We start from the raw sequence: 17,955 nt of genomic DNA on the forward strand, positions 1-17,955 counted from the left end.
GTAAGAGTCAGGTTCAGAGTAGGTGGAACTCACCAGATTGGCTGCCGAATTCCTGACAAATCAAGCCACCGAAGGTACTAGTAAAGTATTTTTGAATAATGAAGATTTTAAAATGTTTATATTTTGCAGGGGGTCCCTTTTAAAAGGAGACCATTGGAAGAATTAAGGGTTATTTTAGTTTAGGTCCTAATTTTCCTTCCCAACTCATGCCTTTCCCCTATGATGTTGATGTCTTTTCAGTCTCACAATGGGCAATTAGTGTCCTTTCAGCTGCCAGGGGTTTAAAATTCAAATACCCTTCCCCTGACCCTAGACAATCTGCATGCAGGCCACAACACAGCAAAAGCAGTGCATCAAAATATTATTTTCAATTCCAGAAGTCCATCTGGAGCTATCAGCACTGATCCCACGCCCAAATGCTTCACTTCTGCTTGCCTCAGATCATTCCAGCAGATGTACATTATAATATTCAGTGATCACTTTGCGAATAAAGAAGCAGAAAACCATTGTCTCTAGCCAATATGATGCATTTAAATGATCTCACTTGGCACACTGTGGATAGGAAAGTAAATAAAGGTCTAACGAAAGTTCAATCACCTGTAGTGCGCGTTGAAAGAACCAAAGACTTGTTGATCCAAACCAAGGCTTTTATTAACTAAAAGACTGGAGCATATCACAAGTAGGTTGACCAGTCCAGAATGACCTGGTCTGGCTAGGAGCAATCCTTTAAGATCTGCCAGTAGGTGTGGCTACACTCTCAGCCAATCACAGTCATCCTACACTACCATCTGTACACATGTACATATACACATTGGTTATAGAATCTATACCATCACACACCCAAGATTACAAAGCTTGCATATTATCTATTTGTCATGAGCTGGTCTTTTTATTAATCTTACTCATGATCTGTACCTCATTACTTTTGTTTCCAATTTCTACTCTGCTCTCGTGTTCATATTGTTCATAATGGCGCATCCCTTTCTGTAACGTCCAATCTTCTTCTCAGAACATTACAAACCCACAAAATCCCATAGTTTTCTGGTTTGTACTTCATCCCACAATGTCTCCTATAGGAACTACATTCCATTCTCTGTTTCTGCCACATCCCACATCTGTTCCAATTTCAATAAAAACACAGAAATGCTGGAGGAACTCAGCAGGTCTCACCGTGTCCATTGGAGGTAAAGAATCGTTACCAAAATTTTGGGCCTAAGCCCTTCTGTAGGCTTTCATTTCACCTTTCCAATTTCGAGACATTTTCAGAAGTTGTCCTGCAGAATTGCACAAGTTCTGTCTTTGTGTTTTGCCTAGCCTGTCCATTATGAAGAGAAGAACTGGTGTGAAGAGCAGTATTCAGGTGGATGTTACACTGCCTACTTCCCTCCAGGAATTATGACTCAGTATGGCAAGTAAGTACAATCAAGTTATTGCCTTGCTAACAAGTGAATGATACATATTTTAACCAGATTAGGGCTGTGGCTGATCAGTTGTTAAATGTATTAAAAAATAGAATTGATAAATACTTGGACTCTGAATGAATGGATGGAGTTGAGATCCTTAGCTAACCCATGATCTCGATGAAGGGTGGAGCATATGCAAGGATTCTTTTGGTTCACTGCCACATACATATGTACATATTTAAATACAATTCTAATTATAGTTTAAATATTTAGATTTTTCCTTTACTAGTGAAAGTAAATTTCCCCATAATGGAGTCTAATATTTACTTCAGATTAAAAGTCAATATCGGGTCTCCCCAGGTTATGAATAATCCAATTTACAGACATCCAACTTGGAGCAATTCTCCCATACATTTAAAGGATTTTAAGATGGTAATAAAATATTTTGTGGTAGTCATTAATTACTGTATATAATGTATTTTTTGTTAGTTTATGGGTGGTATTAGGGGGAACATTTGATGAAATAAAAGATTTGTAGCAAATAAACATAAAATTATATGATATGGGTGGCTATAGAAAATGGACTTTTCTGACTAATGGAAGCATCAACTGATAGATATTTTCATCAATGGAACTAACCCTTGGAATAGCTTATGAACCAAACAAGATTGCAATGAGGAGAATCTGGATAAATGAATTAAGATGGCCAATTAGGCTTTCTCATCTGCAATTAACTTGTGGCATTGATGCTGAGAATGGATCTAAGCCATTAGTTCTCTTCATTTGGAATAAAATTAACCAATATCTAGGAATCAAAGGGGGTGTCCCCAAAAACACCCCTGACTCCAAATAGATTAATGGTAGGTAACAAGATCCCAGACACCTAGTGTTGTAATGGTATCAGGTGTGTAAAGGACTGTTACGGGGGTGGGGGTGTGGTGGGGGTTTGAGGGGCAGCTAATGTTGTTTCAACAACTTAAGGCATAAATATGACTTATCAAATAAGACGATCCACTGCTACCTTCAGATAAGATATTTTCTGCAAGACAAATTGGGTCCAACTATAGCCTTACCAGCATGCAATGATATAGAGGCCATGATACAAAGGGGGAACACTCAGAAGTTCATCTCGGCAATGTATTTCTTGCTCCAAGCGAAAGGACCTAAACCAGGCCTTCACAACTCAAGACAGGGGTGGGAGTCGGACCTAGGAATAACGAATGATGAGCTGTGTTGGTCCGACCTGTGTCGGACCAGCATGACTGCAATCATTATTGCGCGGTACAGGCTGGTACTTTCTATACCAGCTGTACCTTTTGCCGCAAAAATTGAACAGATCTAAATCAGAATTGTCAGACCAATGCTTTAGATGTGGCATTGAAACAAGAACTTTCATGCATGCAACCTGGACATGTACCAAGGTAGAACTAGGCCAAGTCCTCGAACAAATTATAGGTAAAGATTTCCCACAAGACCCAGAGTTGTTCCTGTTGGGAAACATAATGGACATAAGACTTGCAATGAATCTGTCCAAATTTCAAATGCAATTCATAATGATCGCATTGGCAGTGGTCAGGAAGTGCATAGCGGTTACCTGGAAATCCGACTCCTGCCTGAGCATTGCGCACTGGAACACAGAAATGCAAAGCTGTATTCCCCTGGAGAAAATTACTTACAACTAGTATAACACTTTTTTGAAAATTTGGCAACCATACTTAAATTCCATAGGAGTACGATTAAAGTTTAGACCATCACGCCTCGCCACCCTACCTTCTCCGAACACCCTTCAATCAATGGGAGCAGTGGGGAGGTGGGGGGTGGTGAGGGTGTTCATCCTATCCAATAAGGAAAAGCCAAGAGAATAAAGCAGCCTGAGCACTGGCCGCCGAGTTGTGACAAACCCATAAACCCCTGATAAATTTCTTACACCTTTGTTGTGAGTGTCTTCAGTGTTATGTGTAACTGTGGTTAGTTAAATGTTGTGTTAAATGCTGAGGGTGGGTGGGGGGGATGGGGAAGGAAGGGGAAAAAAGAGCTTGAACTCTGCAGAAAACTGTATAGAATTGATCATTGTAAATTGTAGTCAATGCCGATACTGTTGACATTGACACTCATAATGTTGGAAGATCATAAATAAAATATTTTTAAAAAGACAGTGGTTCTCAACTTTTTGTTTCCACTTACATACCAATTTAAGTAATTCCTTACTAACCACAGAGCACCTATGGCATAGTGGCATAGGTGCTCTATGGTTAGTAAGAGATTATTTAAGGTGGTATGTGAGTGGAAAAAAAGATCTGAGAACTACTGATCTAAAAAATTAAATTGATTCCCTTGTTGAGTGTAGAAATAGGAAAATGGTTCCAGAAAATGACACTCGTATGTACCATCAGCTCAAGTCCTTGTTTATATTGACGTACTTTGTCTTTGTAAATTTCTATTGATTAATTAGTTTTCAATGTTCTTAAAAGAAGTCAATAAATATTTTTGGTCCTTGAAGAATCCTGAGGCAGCCATTTCAGAAGATCTACTTTGCCGGCACTGAGACAGCCACGGAGTGGAGTGGATATATGGAAGGTGCTGTGCAGGCTGGGGAGCGGGCAGCCAGAGAGGTAAGGGCAAAAAAGATCCTTTACTGTAATAAAATTTCAACTTTACAGTATACTGCAATACACTGAGGACAATTTAGTGGTGGTGTGTAGTTATAGTTTTCCCCAAGAAGTTTAAAGTGGAAACATTCCTGACTATCTTAGCTTTGAGGTGCCATGCACCTTAATGGACCTTAATAAATGGACTCGTTGTGTGGATTCATTCGTTCTGTAATTGTGGAAGATGTGTAAAGTGAAATTTCTACATCTACACACAAATTTACAAACAAATGATAGTTGTATAGGTGACACTATTCTGCTAGTCAGAAGGATGCAGATTCGTGCCGAATTCTAGAGACGAGCACATAATCTAGCATTGCACTCAGAGCAGTACTGATGAAGTGATGAACTGAAGTGTCAAACTACATTAAACTGAGTTACTGCCTGTCAATTCCATCATATTTGAAGAAATCTCATGTTAACTCGGCAGCACCTTTCCTTCATCAAATAAAGTTTTTTTTACTGAAATTTTATGTGATCTGGAAATGTCCATGAAACCAAGTCTGAGAGTTTCTTTCTACCTTTATTCCTTTCTGTTCCCCTTGCCTATTTTCATTTTATGCTAATCCATTGAACAGCACTTAGTTCAGCTAGAAGCCTCTTCTATTCCAGATTGTGCTTTCCTACTGGGAAAACAGGAGAATGATGAAGGCTTGAACTTTCCCAAAGCTAGAGATTGGACTATTGAAGTGTATGTTAAGAAAAGGTAGTAACACAGAGACGTGCAGAAAGAAAGTACTGAAGTTACACGAGAAGGTAATGATGAATTATGGAAGACTGATAGTAAACACAAAGTGATCCAACAGCTTTTCAAAGTGCACAAAGAGGATGACGTGTACTTGAGAGAGAGGTATGTTAAATGAATATTTTGAGAAATCAATATATAGATAAAGAGAAAATACATAAAATTTTCCCAAAATCCAACAACATTGTAAAATGATAGGATGGTGGAGGAATTAGTTGAGCTACCAGGGACCAAAAAGATAATCCATGTGTGCAGGTGGAGAATACTGGTTCTTGTTCCTGACCTCCCAAAAAAAACAGGGATAATGCTAATGGTGTGACTAAGAGAAAAAAGTGTTAAACATCATATGAGATAAATGGCTAGTAGATCTGCTACCTGTCAGTTTGGTGCCCTCGGTTCAATGGTGACCTCGTTTTGTCATTGTCAAATTTGCCCATTTCTGCTGGGTCCTCTAATTTCCTCTCACCCACAAATATGTATGGGCAGCAAACACATCATAATGAAAATTTTATACTAAGCACCTTTAATTATGCTGTGATCAATTAAATTGTTTCATGTTGGGGCATAATGCATGCCAGAATCTACTTTTCAATTTTACATTAATGTAAAAATGTATTAGAGAATGGCAAAAATAATTATTTAATGTAGTCTCACAATACATTTTTCAATACCTTCAAACTAATGATAAAATGTAATTTGGATTAGAATGGTTGAATATTAAAGCTATTAACATGTTTTCACAGCACTCAACAAAATATATTCTAGTTAAAAGCAAAAAGAATAAGGGTGGAGAGAGCCAGCCTTGGATAACTAAGGAGATAAACGAAGACATCAAACTAAAGACCTCAGGGATGTAGTTTCCAAGAGTTAGGGCAAACTAGAAGATTGAGAAAGTATCAAAGAACTGCTAAGTAGGCAATAAAGAAAGGAAAGATAGAGTTCTAAAGTAAACTGGCACAAAATATAAAAGCAGATGGTAAAAGTTTTGATAATTATGTAAAGCAGAAAAAGGTAGCGAAAGTGAGGATGAGAGAGGGGGGAATTAATGTTGGGTGATTGAGGCTTTAAACAACTGTTTTGTGTCTGTCGTGATGGTGGAGGATGTGTCTAACATGCCAAAGAGAGATGTTATTGATGTGATGGGAGATGAGGATCTCGATACAATCACTAAGGAGGTAGTGCTGAGAAAACTAATGGTAAATAAGCCCCCTGGTCTGGGTGGAATGCATTGCATGGCAGAAGTTACAATAGAGGGATTTGTGATAATTTACCAAAATTCTTGGGCATGTCTCAGCAGATTGGAAACTGCAAATGTCATGTCCTAGATTTTTTTAAAAAGGGGTGTAGAGCAAAGGCAAGTATCTATAGGTTAGTTAGCTTAACATCTGTGGTCATGAAAATGCTCAATGCTATCATTAAGGAAATTGTTCACTCAGGCAGGTGCAGCAGGATTTGGGAAAAGTGGGTTATCCTTCTTATGGATGCTGTGTGACCTGCTGAGTTTCTCCAACACATATGTATTGCTCCTGTTTGACAAACACAGTGGAATCCTTTTAGGATATAACAAACACAGTGGATAGAGGGCAAATGTGGATGTTTTATACTTGGGTTTCCAGAAGATGTCCAATAAGGTGCCGCATCAAAGATTTATCCATAAGTTAAGGATGCTTGGAGTTAAGGGTAATGTAATAGCATAGATAGAGGATTGGTTAACCAATAGAAGCAGAGTTGGGATAAATGAGTGCTTCTTTGGTTGGAAATCAATGGTGAATACTGGGCTGACAAATGTTTATGATGTACAATAATTAGAAGAGTGTGGCATATCTAAGTTTGTTGATGACATTAAATTGAGTGGAAAATTAAATCATACAGAGGATGCAGAGAGATGTAGATAAGCTAGGCAAGTGGGCAAAGGTATGGCAGATGGAGTACAATGTTGGTAAATGTGAGGTCATCACTTTAGAAGGAAGAATAGATCTGATTATCCACATGTTGAAATATTGCAGTATGTTGTTTAAAAGGGATATGGAAGAGCTTGTGCATGAATCATAAAAAAACTGGTTTGCAAGTGCAACAGGTAATCACTAAAGTAAAATTAATTTTGGCCTTCTTGCTACAATGATTGAATTTGAGAGTGGGAGGTTGTGTTGTAACCGAACAGAGTCCTATTGAGGTTGCACCTGGAGTAGTGCGTACAGTTTTCTCCTTCCTTGAGAAAAGATAATACTGGCTTTAGAAGTGGTGCAGAAGAGATTCACCAGGTTTCTTCCAGAAAAGAAGGGAGATCGAGATGCCTGGCACTATACTCACTGGAATTCAGAAAAATGAGAGAGAATCTTTAGAAGCATCTAAAATTATGAAAGGAATTGATAAGATAGAGATAGGAATGTTGTTTCCACTGGTAGGTGAGACTAGAACTAGGGGACTTAGTATCAAGACTTGGGGGAATAGATTTAGGATTGAGGTAGAACTGCTTTTCCTGGAGAGTAGCGAATCTGTTGGATTCTCTGCTCAAGGAGCAGTTGAGACTGCCTTAATGTGTTTAAGACACAGATACTTTTTTTGCATAGTAGGGGATTTAAGGGTTATGTGGAAAAGGCTGATAGGTGGACCTAAGTCCACAGTGAGATCAGCCATGATCTTATTGAATGTGGTACATACTCGACAGGCCTCTTCCTATTTCTTACATCCTGATGTTGGTGTAGTACTGAGATGTCAGGCATTATGAATAAACTAAGACAAAATAGGAGTCACCAATAGGGTGGACCTTCCTTTTTCAGAATTTTCTTGTTTTACATTGACATGAACTCCTCACACCCTCCTCTCCACATTTTCACAGACATGATCACAATTGAACCTTTCCTGCTATAGCAGCATCTTGTTAAAATAAGAGGGAATTCAAGTGATTTTGATTTTTAATTTAAATAATATGAATCAATAATTATTAATGAAAATTGGAAATTGTTAATTAGTGTATTTTACCAGTTATATAATATCTATAATATGATATTTTCTTTCTGTTAATAGTAAATGCAACGTGTATTTGGGATTATTACATTGAACTCAATAAAATATTTTAAAAGGAAAAAAATAACAGGGAGCTGAGGCAATGAATTTCATGAGACTTGTCCATAACAAATGAGTTTCATTAAATCTGAAACATTCTTTATTTCATCCAATTGTGCCAAACAGATTATGACTGATTCTTTCTAATTTGATTGCTGGTCACATGGTTAACCAATGTATTTCAAGGATTAGATTTGGATTAATTGTTCTACTCCATGCACATCAGATTCTTTACAATCTGTTTTTAATCTGTTAATGTGACTGCTGTCTTAATTTGTGCTGCAATGGAAGAACACTTGATTTATAGAACTGAAATGACAATGCACTCAGAAAAGGTATCTGTTCTCATGTTGGCTGTGGTTTCCTTGCTTTCAGTTTGTTTCTCCCAAATCCTGTGTGCTGAAAAATCTTTTAGTTCTCAAAAGGTTGTTTGAATGATCATTTTCCTTGATCTTCTGCTTGTTCTGAAGATAAATAATCTGTGATCTCTAATGCTGTTGTCAATCAGGAATAATCCTTAATGCCATTCTGCAGACTCTTTAAAAATGCTAAGGTAACCATAGGAATACCACATGTCCATTTATATCAATTACACTGTTAACAGATCTTTCTTAGAGTATAATGAAATAGAGGTAGCAAACAGGAGAATTGATGTACCAGTATATCAGAGAACTACTTCTCAATTCTCTGTTGCAATATGATACCTGACTGAGTGCTCTAATATAGATGAACCTATGTAAACATCCTTTGCATCATAAAGGGAAGATAGTTTTATTGGTTTATTCATTTTCATTCTCTCTTTGAAATTGCATTAAATTCGTACTACTAAGCAGGAAACCATTATGGATCCTGGTTTTCTTGCTTTTGTCACAAAATCATAGAAAATTGTTTTAACTACTTACTGCAGTCAAGTGGCTGAGGCACCCATCGGTTAAAAGCAAGTGCCTCATCAAGTCTAGCAAATTAGGATCTTTTTAGATTAATGCAATCTTAAATTGAGTTTTAACTTAGAGCCATGGTATTCTGACCAGGTAAAGGCAAGTCAACAAATACCTCTTAGAGTAAGGACAGGCTACACGTTCTCTTCAGTGTAAAGACTGCTCACTTTGACCTGAACAACAGTGCCCATATCTAACAACCTACTGTAGAGAGCTTTCTCTGTCCTTCTGAATTAAACTCTGCCAGGTTCTCTCCTTCCACCCTCTGTCTAGAAATACCCAGCAGGGTAGACAGCATCCATGGAGAGAGAAACACGGCTCGGGTTTCAGGTGGATGACCAGTTTTTTGAGCTTGTTGATAGGTCTTGAGCTTCCCATCCTATAATGTGCTAATTTAATTTTCAAATTTTATTTCAAAACTCATGAAGTCTCGGTGTTTTCCTCCATAAAACCATGAGCTCACTTGAAACTTTGCTGTTTTGATATGCACAAAGCCCCATTCATGCTTCACCAATGTTCTTCTAACTCACATTAGTCCCGAGTCCATTAACACATCAGTTTTAAAATTCTTATTCAAGTCCTTTAGTCTTTTTTTTTGTTCTTACCTTTATCCAGATCACCATATTCTCGAAAGAGGCCAACCGAACCTAGTTCCATTTACCTGTGTTCAGCCCATATTGCTCTGAATTTTTCCAACCCTTGTATCTGCCCAAATGTATTTTGAATGTTGTAAATGTACTCACTTCTACCACTTCCTCCACAGCCTGTTCCAAACACCCTTCAAGTCCCCTTTAAATCATCATTCAATTCTCATCTTCAATCTATACATCCCTAAACACCCCTACCCTGGGAAATAGATGATTTTATAAACCTCCTATAAAATCATCCCTCAGCTGCCATTGTTTCAGGGGAAAAAAGTCCCAGCCTATAACTGAGGCCATCCAGTCCCAGCTACATCCTTGTTCATCTTTTCTGCTCCCTCTCAATTTTAATCCCATTCTTCCTATAATTGGATGACCAGATTGTATTTGATTCTCCAAGTGTGTCCTCCCGAACATCTTGTCCAGTTGTAACCAGCATCCCAACTCTTCTACTCAATGCTCCAATCATGAAGCTAAGTTTCCCTTGTGTCTCCTTCACCACCTTGTCTACCTGCGATGCCACCTTCACAAACAATGTTCCTTAAACTCTACATCTCTCGCTGATAAAATATTCTCCAAAGCCAAGATTTTTAAAGAATATTTCCACTTTTCCTTGAATGGGATCATTGAATTGAATGGAATCTTTAAAAGCATTTGCAAAGCCAGGTAGGATTTTGATTTCATATCTCATCCAAAACAGCATGTCTGCAAAATTACATGAAGAGCCAACCTAGATTATGTCCTCAAACCTAAGTTGAGGTTTTAGTTCATGATCTTGACACAGACGTGAGAACGTTAGCACTTCATGACAGTATCAGAATTTGACTGGAATTTTTTTTCCAGACTCCAACTAAAATATATTATGATTGAATATTTTAGACATTTATTTACTTCATATTGTACAGCCTCTGAGTTTGCAGTTGCTCCCTTTAATAACATTATTCACTGACCGTATATGTTGGAGCAATCTCACTATTTTCTGATGTGCTCTGCTGTCCTCAGTACTTAAAAAAAACCTCTTCCATGTGATCTTGATGTGTCTTGCAGTATGAACAGAATATTGTACTTTACAGAAGTCTGAATTCAGAAACATTTTTGAATATCACCTTTAGTGATACAAATAGGAAGACAAGATACTGTAGGTATGCTAATGCAAACTAACATCAGTGTCCAATTCAATAGCATTTAATACTAGCTGCTTGACAAAGGCTCAGTAAGTCAGGGTTATTTTGGGAATTAGTCGTAAAGCTTGCATTTAATTTTTCTTGTATATCTTCAGATCTTGCATGAGATGGGGAAAATTTCAGAAGGTGATATCTGGCAGTCAGAACCTGCATCTTTGGTAAGTTCATGAATATTATTATGAAGTGTTCTTTTCTGCCATACGTTCTGCTAGGAGTCAATTAATTATTGAAGAATGAAATTTTATCTATTCAATTCATCAACCTGGAGGCATGAGCTAGTTTTTAATCAATCATTCCATGCATTCTAAAAATTAGACCTGCAGAAGTATTTTAGTTATTAGTCTGTAGAACATTCAGTTAATTGTTTTTGCAACATTCACATGCTTGTCTAAAAATAAGATTTTCAAACTTTTCTATACTTGTATGTAACTTGCATACAATTAAAACACTGAATCATTAAGATGTTTATTTTCCATTGTTACTCTTTTTAAAAAATGTTACTAACTGCCTTCAGTCAGGGAAAAAAAACTCATGGATTTTTTTTTTCCTTTTTATGTAATATAATTAAAAGTTAAAGATTTGTGCACAGAGATAAGTTTCCTTCAGTCTAACTGGATCATTGAGTACGCCGTTGGACCTGATTACTTTTAAGGTTGTATATTCTATGGGTTCAGGGGCACTGAATCAGCTCTCTGATTGACCTAAAAATTCTGCCTCCAATTAACATGGCTGTTCTAAGATGGAGAATCTCTTCTATTACCCACAGAATTTCAAAAATGTCACGTTACAGAAGGGGTCTTTGCTAGTCTTATGTAAAAGCAATCAGTCTGCTCAATATTTCCCAATAGCCCTGCTTTTCCCCATTACCTTTGAACATTAAGTGCTCTGTCACCTCCACCTCACTGAACTCCACCACAAACTCCCCCTGCCAGTCATGCATTCCAGTTTCTAACTATATGTTGAATAAGAAAGAGTCTTTCTTGTGTGATTTTTTTTTTGATTCTCACACCTTCATTCTGACATCTTGATCTGGAACCTGGTGTGCACCACATTTTCTTCATCAACCCTGTCTGGAACCTTACAAAAAATATCTATCAAGTTGATTAAGCCATGATTTGACTTCAACAAATCCATGTTGACTTTCCTAATATATATATAGATATATATCTATATATATAGATATATATATATATATATATATAGATATATCTATATAGATATATATAGATATATCTATATAGATATATCTATATAGATATATCTATATAGATATATCTATATAGATATATATAGATATATCTATATAGATATATCTATATAGATATATCTATATAGATATATCTATATATAGATATATCTATATATAGATATATCTATATATAGATATATCTATATAGATATATCTATATCTATATATAGATATATATATATATATATATAGATATATATATATCTATATATAGATATAGGATAATTTACTCGCTTTTTATTATGAGATCCAAAGTTACAGGATTCCATTCATCAATCTCACAACTTGAGGGAAGAACCTATTTCCCAGCCAGCCAGTCCTGATTTTGATTTTCCTGTACCTCCTTCCTGATGATAGTTGGTCCAAGATACCATATGATGGATGTTAGGGTGCTTCAATAATGCTTTGAGTCCTTTTTAAGCAACACTTCCAGTGAATATCGTCAGTAGAAGAAAGGAAGACCCATCTTTGCCAGTTACTTCACCAGTGGAATTAAACTGACTGGCCTGAATCAAGGTCTGCGCATGCCATGATGCCAAACTCTTCTTTTGTCGGCTTTGACTCTATCCCTCTTCTTCTACTAGGATTCTTCACCCCCCCCACCCCTAAAACTACAGACCACTTCTCCAACCTTAAACCATCCTCCTGCTGGGACACCTCGTTCTGGCCTTCTGCCTGCTCTAGATCTTGATTAATTACAAGTGCTGCTAACACATCAACCATCTTGACTTCTCCATTCACCTCACTTATTCTAAACACCCCTTGGAACATTCTGCCCTCCACTCTCTCTACACCAATCCCAACTCACTACCAAACCTGCAGATGAGGGTGGTGCTGTTGTGGTCTTTTATCAAAATTTGGCTGAAGCCAAATGACAGCTAACCCTACCCTATAAATATATTAATTTGTTTCCATATGCAAATTATGTGTTTTAGAATGAGGTTATCTCTTTTTCCTGACAATAATTTAATATTCCTTTTGTAAATGAAATCTTCTGCTACCTTCTCACCCCTCCTGTGTCGACCAATCTAAGCCCAATCAGGAATATCCCCTCCCTCAAAAAAAGATGCTATAAATTTTGATTGGGCATCCAAATAATATTTTTTTTTAAATCAGTTCATCGTAGTCCACCCATTGAATAATCCCAAGTTTTTCCATGGAGACTCTTGGCATCTTAGAGTTTTATATAAATTGTCTGACATGTTTGTTAAGTGCTTTTTTAAAAAAAAACTTGTTGTTATAGGAATGGGCAAGGATTGAAAGAAATATCGCTGTCTTGACATCTCTTTTATCCAATACAACTGATCCTGCCCCATCAAAGTAATGGGGCAGGATCTTCCATCTACATCAATCCTCCTCAATCTTTCCAAGAAAGGGGGGATAACTCAATTTATATAAATTCCACAGGTTATTGTCTATCCTTATTCCCTAAATATTTAATACCCCCTTGTGGGCAATCAATTTCCTTGTTGCAAATGTCTATAATCTCCTTTTGTTAGGGGCATAATTTGGCTTTTATCAAAATTTATTTCATACCCAGAAACCTTACCATATCTTCATACCCAGAAACCTTACCATAATCTTCCAAGATACCTTGCAACTTAGCTAGAGATTTAGTCAAATTTGTCAAATATATTAATACATCGTCAGCAAATAAATTTATCTTGTGTTCTTTCCTGTTCACTCCGAACCCCCTTAGTTTGGATCTCATCGAACAAATTCTGCTAGTAGTTCTACTGCTAAGAGTTGGAGATAATGGACAAACTTGTCTACTTGACCGACTGAGTGGGAAAATGAGACATCTGTCCATTGGTGACCATCTTAGCTTGAGATTTACAATAAATGAATGATTGACCCAATCCAAATTTCTCAAGAACTTTGAATTTAAAAAAAAATTGCACTCTAGTCTGTCAAATGCCTCCTTGGCATCCAAAACCAAGGCCACACTTGGATTCCCCCTAGACTGCGCCAAATGTATAATATATAGTCAGCTTAAGTATGTGGTACAACATTTTGTATTCGTTTGGGCACCTTCCAACTAGATGGCATTGACACACCCTCCAATTTCTGTTAGCATCTTGCACTCCCATCTCTCTTTCCCCATGTCTCCTTTCCTCTATTCCTTTAGCTTCACATTAACAGAGCTACCACCTCTCCTGATCATTTCTTACCATGTCCAATTATTGCCAGTTGACCTGTGCCGCCCCCCCCCCCACCCCCAGCTTTTTTCATTCAAGCACCTGACTGCTTTTTGCTCATACCTTGAAGAAAGGCCCAGGCCTGAGACATTGGTTAAATATCCTATTTATTTTTGAACAAAGATGTAAGATTCCAGGTTCCCTGGAAGCCAACTAGTCCCTACAGAAATCTGGATGATCATGGTCAAGGCCAAACCAGAGATGCAATCCAACTAGACTTGTTGACTTATCCAAATTAGTTCCCACTCTGGTCATATCTCTTCACCAATTTTTAGCACACCCAGAATCTCAATTACATATTCCTTTGCTGAGATTCCAGAACCATCTACACCCTTTGCAAAGATGAATGCATCTATAAGGCATTTCAGCCATGTTTTTCACCTCTATGAGCAGATTGCCTTATTGGTGTCTGATCAGTCCCCATTCTCTTTGCACCTATTTGCTGCTTGCCTGCCAGTAGAAGAAGTTCTGTTTTATTTTTTTTAAAAAGGCTCCAAAAGTAGGGAACATTAGGGGAAACTCTTCACACAGAGAGTAGTAGAAGTTTGAAATGAGCTAGCAGGTGAAATGGTAAATGCAGGCTCAATTTTAACATTTAATAAAAATTTGGACAGGTACATGGATGGGAGAGGCATGGAGGGATATGGTCTGGGTGCAGATCAGTGGGACTAGACAGAATAATAGTTTGGCATAGACTAGAAGGGCCTGTTTTCTGTGCTGTAATATTCTATGGGTCTATGGATAACTCTGTGGATTTTCATTATCACTGTCCCCTTCTATTCCCAAGTTTGCTCCCTATTTATCTGACATCAGGGAGTAGCAGATGAAAAAAATACACTGAAAAGAGCAAATATTTACTGCACTTTGATCCTCCTAATTTGCAAAGTAGGACTTGATGTTATTCACATTTTAAAAATGTTGAATGTTACATCTATGGGAATCATTATAGTGCCAGCTGATGACTATGTTGTCCACTTCAAGTTTAGAAAATTGGACATGAAAATTAGACTTTATAGTATGAAAAGAAAAGTCTAATTTTCTACTGCATTGTCTTTGTATACATTGTTACATTTAAATATTTTTTTCAGGATGTTCCTGCACTCCCAATCAAGACAACTTTCTGGGAGAGAAACTTGCCTTCAGTTTCAGGATGCATCAAGCTTTTTGGATGGTCAGCATTCCTCACTTCCACAGCTGTAGTTGGGTTCTTTATGTATAAAAAGGGACTCCTGAGAAAGAACTAAATTGGAGATACTTTGATGGTGGACGTGTCAGCTCTTCCTTACTGCACACTTACACTGTAAACACCATGTCAGCTGTATTAATCTTCTAAACATATTTTTGCCATACCAATCTAATACAAATGACAATTCACCTTTAGAAAAATGAAAATATTGCTACAAATTCTTTCTGTAAATTTTTCATTAACCTACTGGGACATAAGGATAAACTACAAAACATGGATAATATCAATCACTCTTTTTTGCATCTATTTATTTTTTAATACAACTTAATTCAAAATGATCCATGCACATAAACAAATTTTAGATTTTGGAAAAAATCTTTACCCTTTCTGTACAGCAATCCTTGATTACTTTCTTAATTAATATGCTCATTACTTTAATGTTTTGCCTATACTGTAATTGTTTACAGTTGCAAAGTTGTATCAGAGAAGCACAATGTGACATTAAAATTCCAACAATTCTATTATACAACCATTTTTGACAGCAATGCCTTTTTAAATTCCTAAATTGTATTTAAAACCTTGGAAACATGCATACAAGTACTTGGAATTAAACAAAAGTTAAGGAAGAAATTAGTGGGAGGTATTGCACAGGAATTGTGTTCTATCTCCTTAAGGAATTTTTTGTTTCACCTGTGTAAATCTGATCAGCTCAGGTATCACATCTACTCACAGTTTCTTGAGGAATTTTCATGAAAATCCTTGTTCATATTTAATAGCATAGATTTGCAATTATGTTCATTAAAAACTCAAGGATGGTACACAGTATATTATATTCAATACCCAGCTGTGATACTTAGTTCCAGATACCTTTAATCAAGAGTTAGATTTTGTTAAAATTAGTACTATTCACCCAACATGTTTGTAAGTTGAAAATCAGAAGGGAAATGTTGAAAGAATGACTTTTAACACTGGTTTGTGTTTGTTAATGAAAACATCTTGGTGCTTGCAGATATCTGCACTTTACAATTTTTCCATCTTATTTAGTTTACCTATATGAATGGAAACATAGCTGAGACTAATTATGCCAACATAAATTGCTTTATTTTCATTTTGACTAAATCCTACATCCTTTTGCTTCTGATCATTCAATTAGTGAATGAAGATTCTATTTAACTATTTAATTAATAATTCAAGTCAAGTTTATTGTCATCTGATCGCACAAGTATAACCTGATAAAAGTGTTCTCAAGTTCTTGATACAAAACACACAAACAACCAGACATAACACACATACAGATAAACAATACACATGCAGAATATGTGAATATGAGAGTCTTGGATGGATAATATGAGCAGTTCCTTTGGTCATTTGGCATTCTCACTGCCTGATGGAAGAATTAAGATACAATAAGAAATTATGCTAAAATTGTATACATAAATGCACTGGAAAAACTCTGCAGTCAAACAGAAGTTTCTCCAGCATGCTTGTGTATTGCACTCACCCCAGCATCTGCAGATTTTCTTGTTTCACCTCGTGTTAAAATTCAGGTTCTAGATTGATAACACCACACAGCTGAAGCAGTTAATTTCTAAGATGTAATAATAAATCCAAAATGTTCAGTACATGTTAAACATCAATGTGAGTTCAGTGTAATTGTGCTAAAGCAGACATGGAAATTCGGTGGGATAGTGCAATTTGAGTATCAATGTCTGTGGCAAAGTCAGTATATTTGAACCTTCTTCAGTCATGCTGATATTGTTTCTTTTTCAAACTTTGTAGTTTGGACTTTGTGCCTTATCCCTTTGTGGTGTTTTCTTTTCTCAAGTGCCTATGTGGCTGTGTCTTCAGTGTGCACATTTTCATGTTATTTGTAACCATGTATTTCTGCACTGGTACACAGACAATGTCAATTTGGTATCATCTAATGTGCTGGTAGATAAACAAGTCAGTGTTTTGTTTGACTTGTGTCCATTGTTCCTGTTAATATATTGCTAGATGGAGCTAATACAGGAATATCAATCAATACATAAGGCATTGGTGAGTCACATCTTATAGCGCTGTAGAACAATAATAGAAAATGGACAGAACTGTAGGAGGTAACACATAACTTGTGCTAGCGGGTTTAGCAATAGGTGATGGGACACATTTTTTTTTAAATCAAACGTTTGCTGTCGTCATTTTCAACAAATGATGTGAGACCCAGTGTTTTAAATCAATTTTGTGCTTGTATGAATTGGAATGAATATTGTTTGTTACTAATCTGGTAATAAAATTAACGTGAAAACATTGCTGGATACAAGTTTTAATTTGAAATTACCTTTAGAATTTTTGTTACTTCCTCATAGGCCTTGTACTGCACACAATAAGAATAAAGGAATATGTAAAACTGAAATTAAAATTGGGAAAAGATTTCTTTTAGTGTGATAAGAACAAATGCTCAAAATCTTTTCCTTCTAACCATGCTTGTGATAAAATTCCCCAAGAGAAATCGTAACCTACATGGAATCCTTAACAGATTTTGAGAGAGAAGTGAAGAGATTTGAGATTTAAAGAAACAATTAAAGAAGGTTTTAGGGAAAGGCAGTCAAATAAAACTATGGAGAACTCTTTTGGAGGGCCAATTTAGTTGTGATGAAATTCAGTTGAAATAAGTAACAGAAGGAACGTGGGATTTTTTACATTCTTCCTGATATTTAT

At 36.5% G+C, this 17,955-nt stretch overlaps 1 protein-coding gene across 3 annotated transcripts in view; it reads left to right on the forward strand.

Moving 5' to 3' along the window:
* mao (monoamine oxidase) overlaps positions 1 to 17,544 on the forward strand; it is a 134,064-nt gene extending 116,520 nt beyond the window's left edge. For all 3 annotated transcript variants that reach the window (XM_069889301.1, XM_069889302.1, XM_069889303.1), the window contains exons 12-15: positions 1,315 to 1,412; positions 3,904 to 4,015; positions 10,721 to 10,783; positions 15,161 to 17,544. In XM_069889301.1, the coding sequence (XP_069745402.1) occupies positions 1,315 to 1,412; positions 3,904 to 4,015; positions 10,721 to 10,783; positions 15,161 to 15,316 (429 nt within the window). In that variant the 3' untranslated portion in view covers positions 15,317 to 17,544. The remainder of the gene's footprint in view (positions 1 to 1,314; positions 1,413 to 3,903; positions 4,016 to 10,720; positions 10,784 to 15,160) is intronic.
* Positions 17,545 to 17,955: the final 411 nt, after the last annotated feature.

Source organism: Narcine bancroftii, chromosome 7 (genome assembly GCF_036971445.1).
Source record: "Narcine bancroftii isolate sNarBan1 chromosome 7, sNarBan1.hap1, whole genome shotgun sequence".
In the NCBI taxonomy this organism is placed as follows: domain Eukaryota; kingdom Metazoa; phylum Chordata; class Chondrichthyes; order Torpediniformes; family Narcinidae; genus Narcine; species Narcine bancroftii.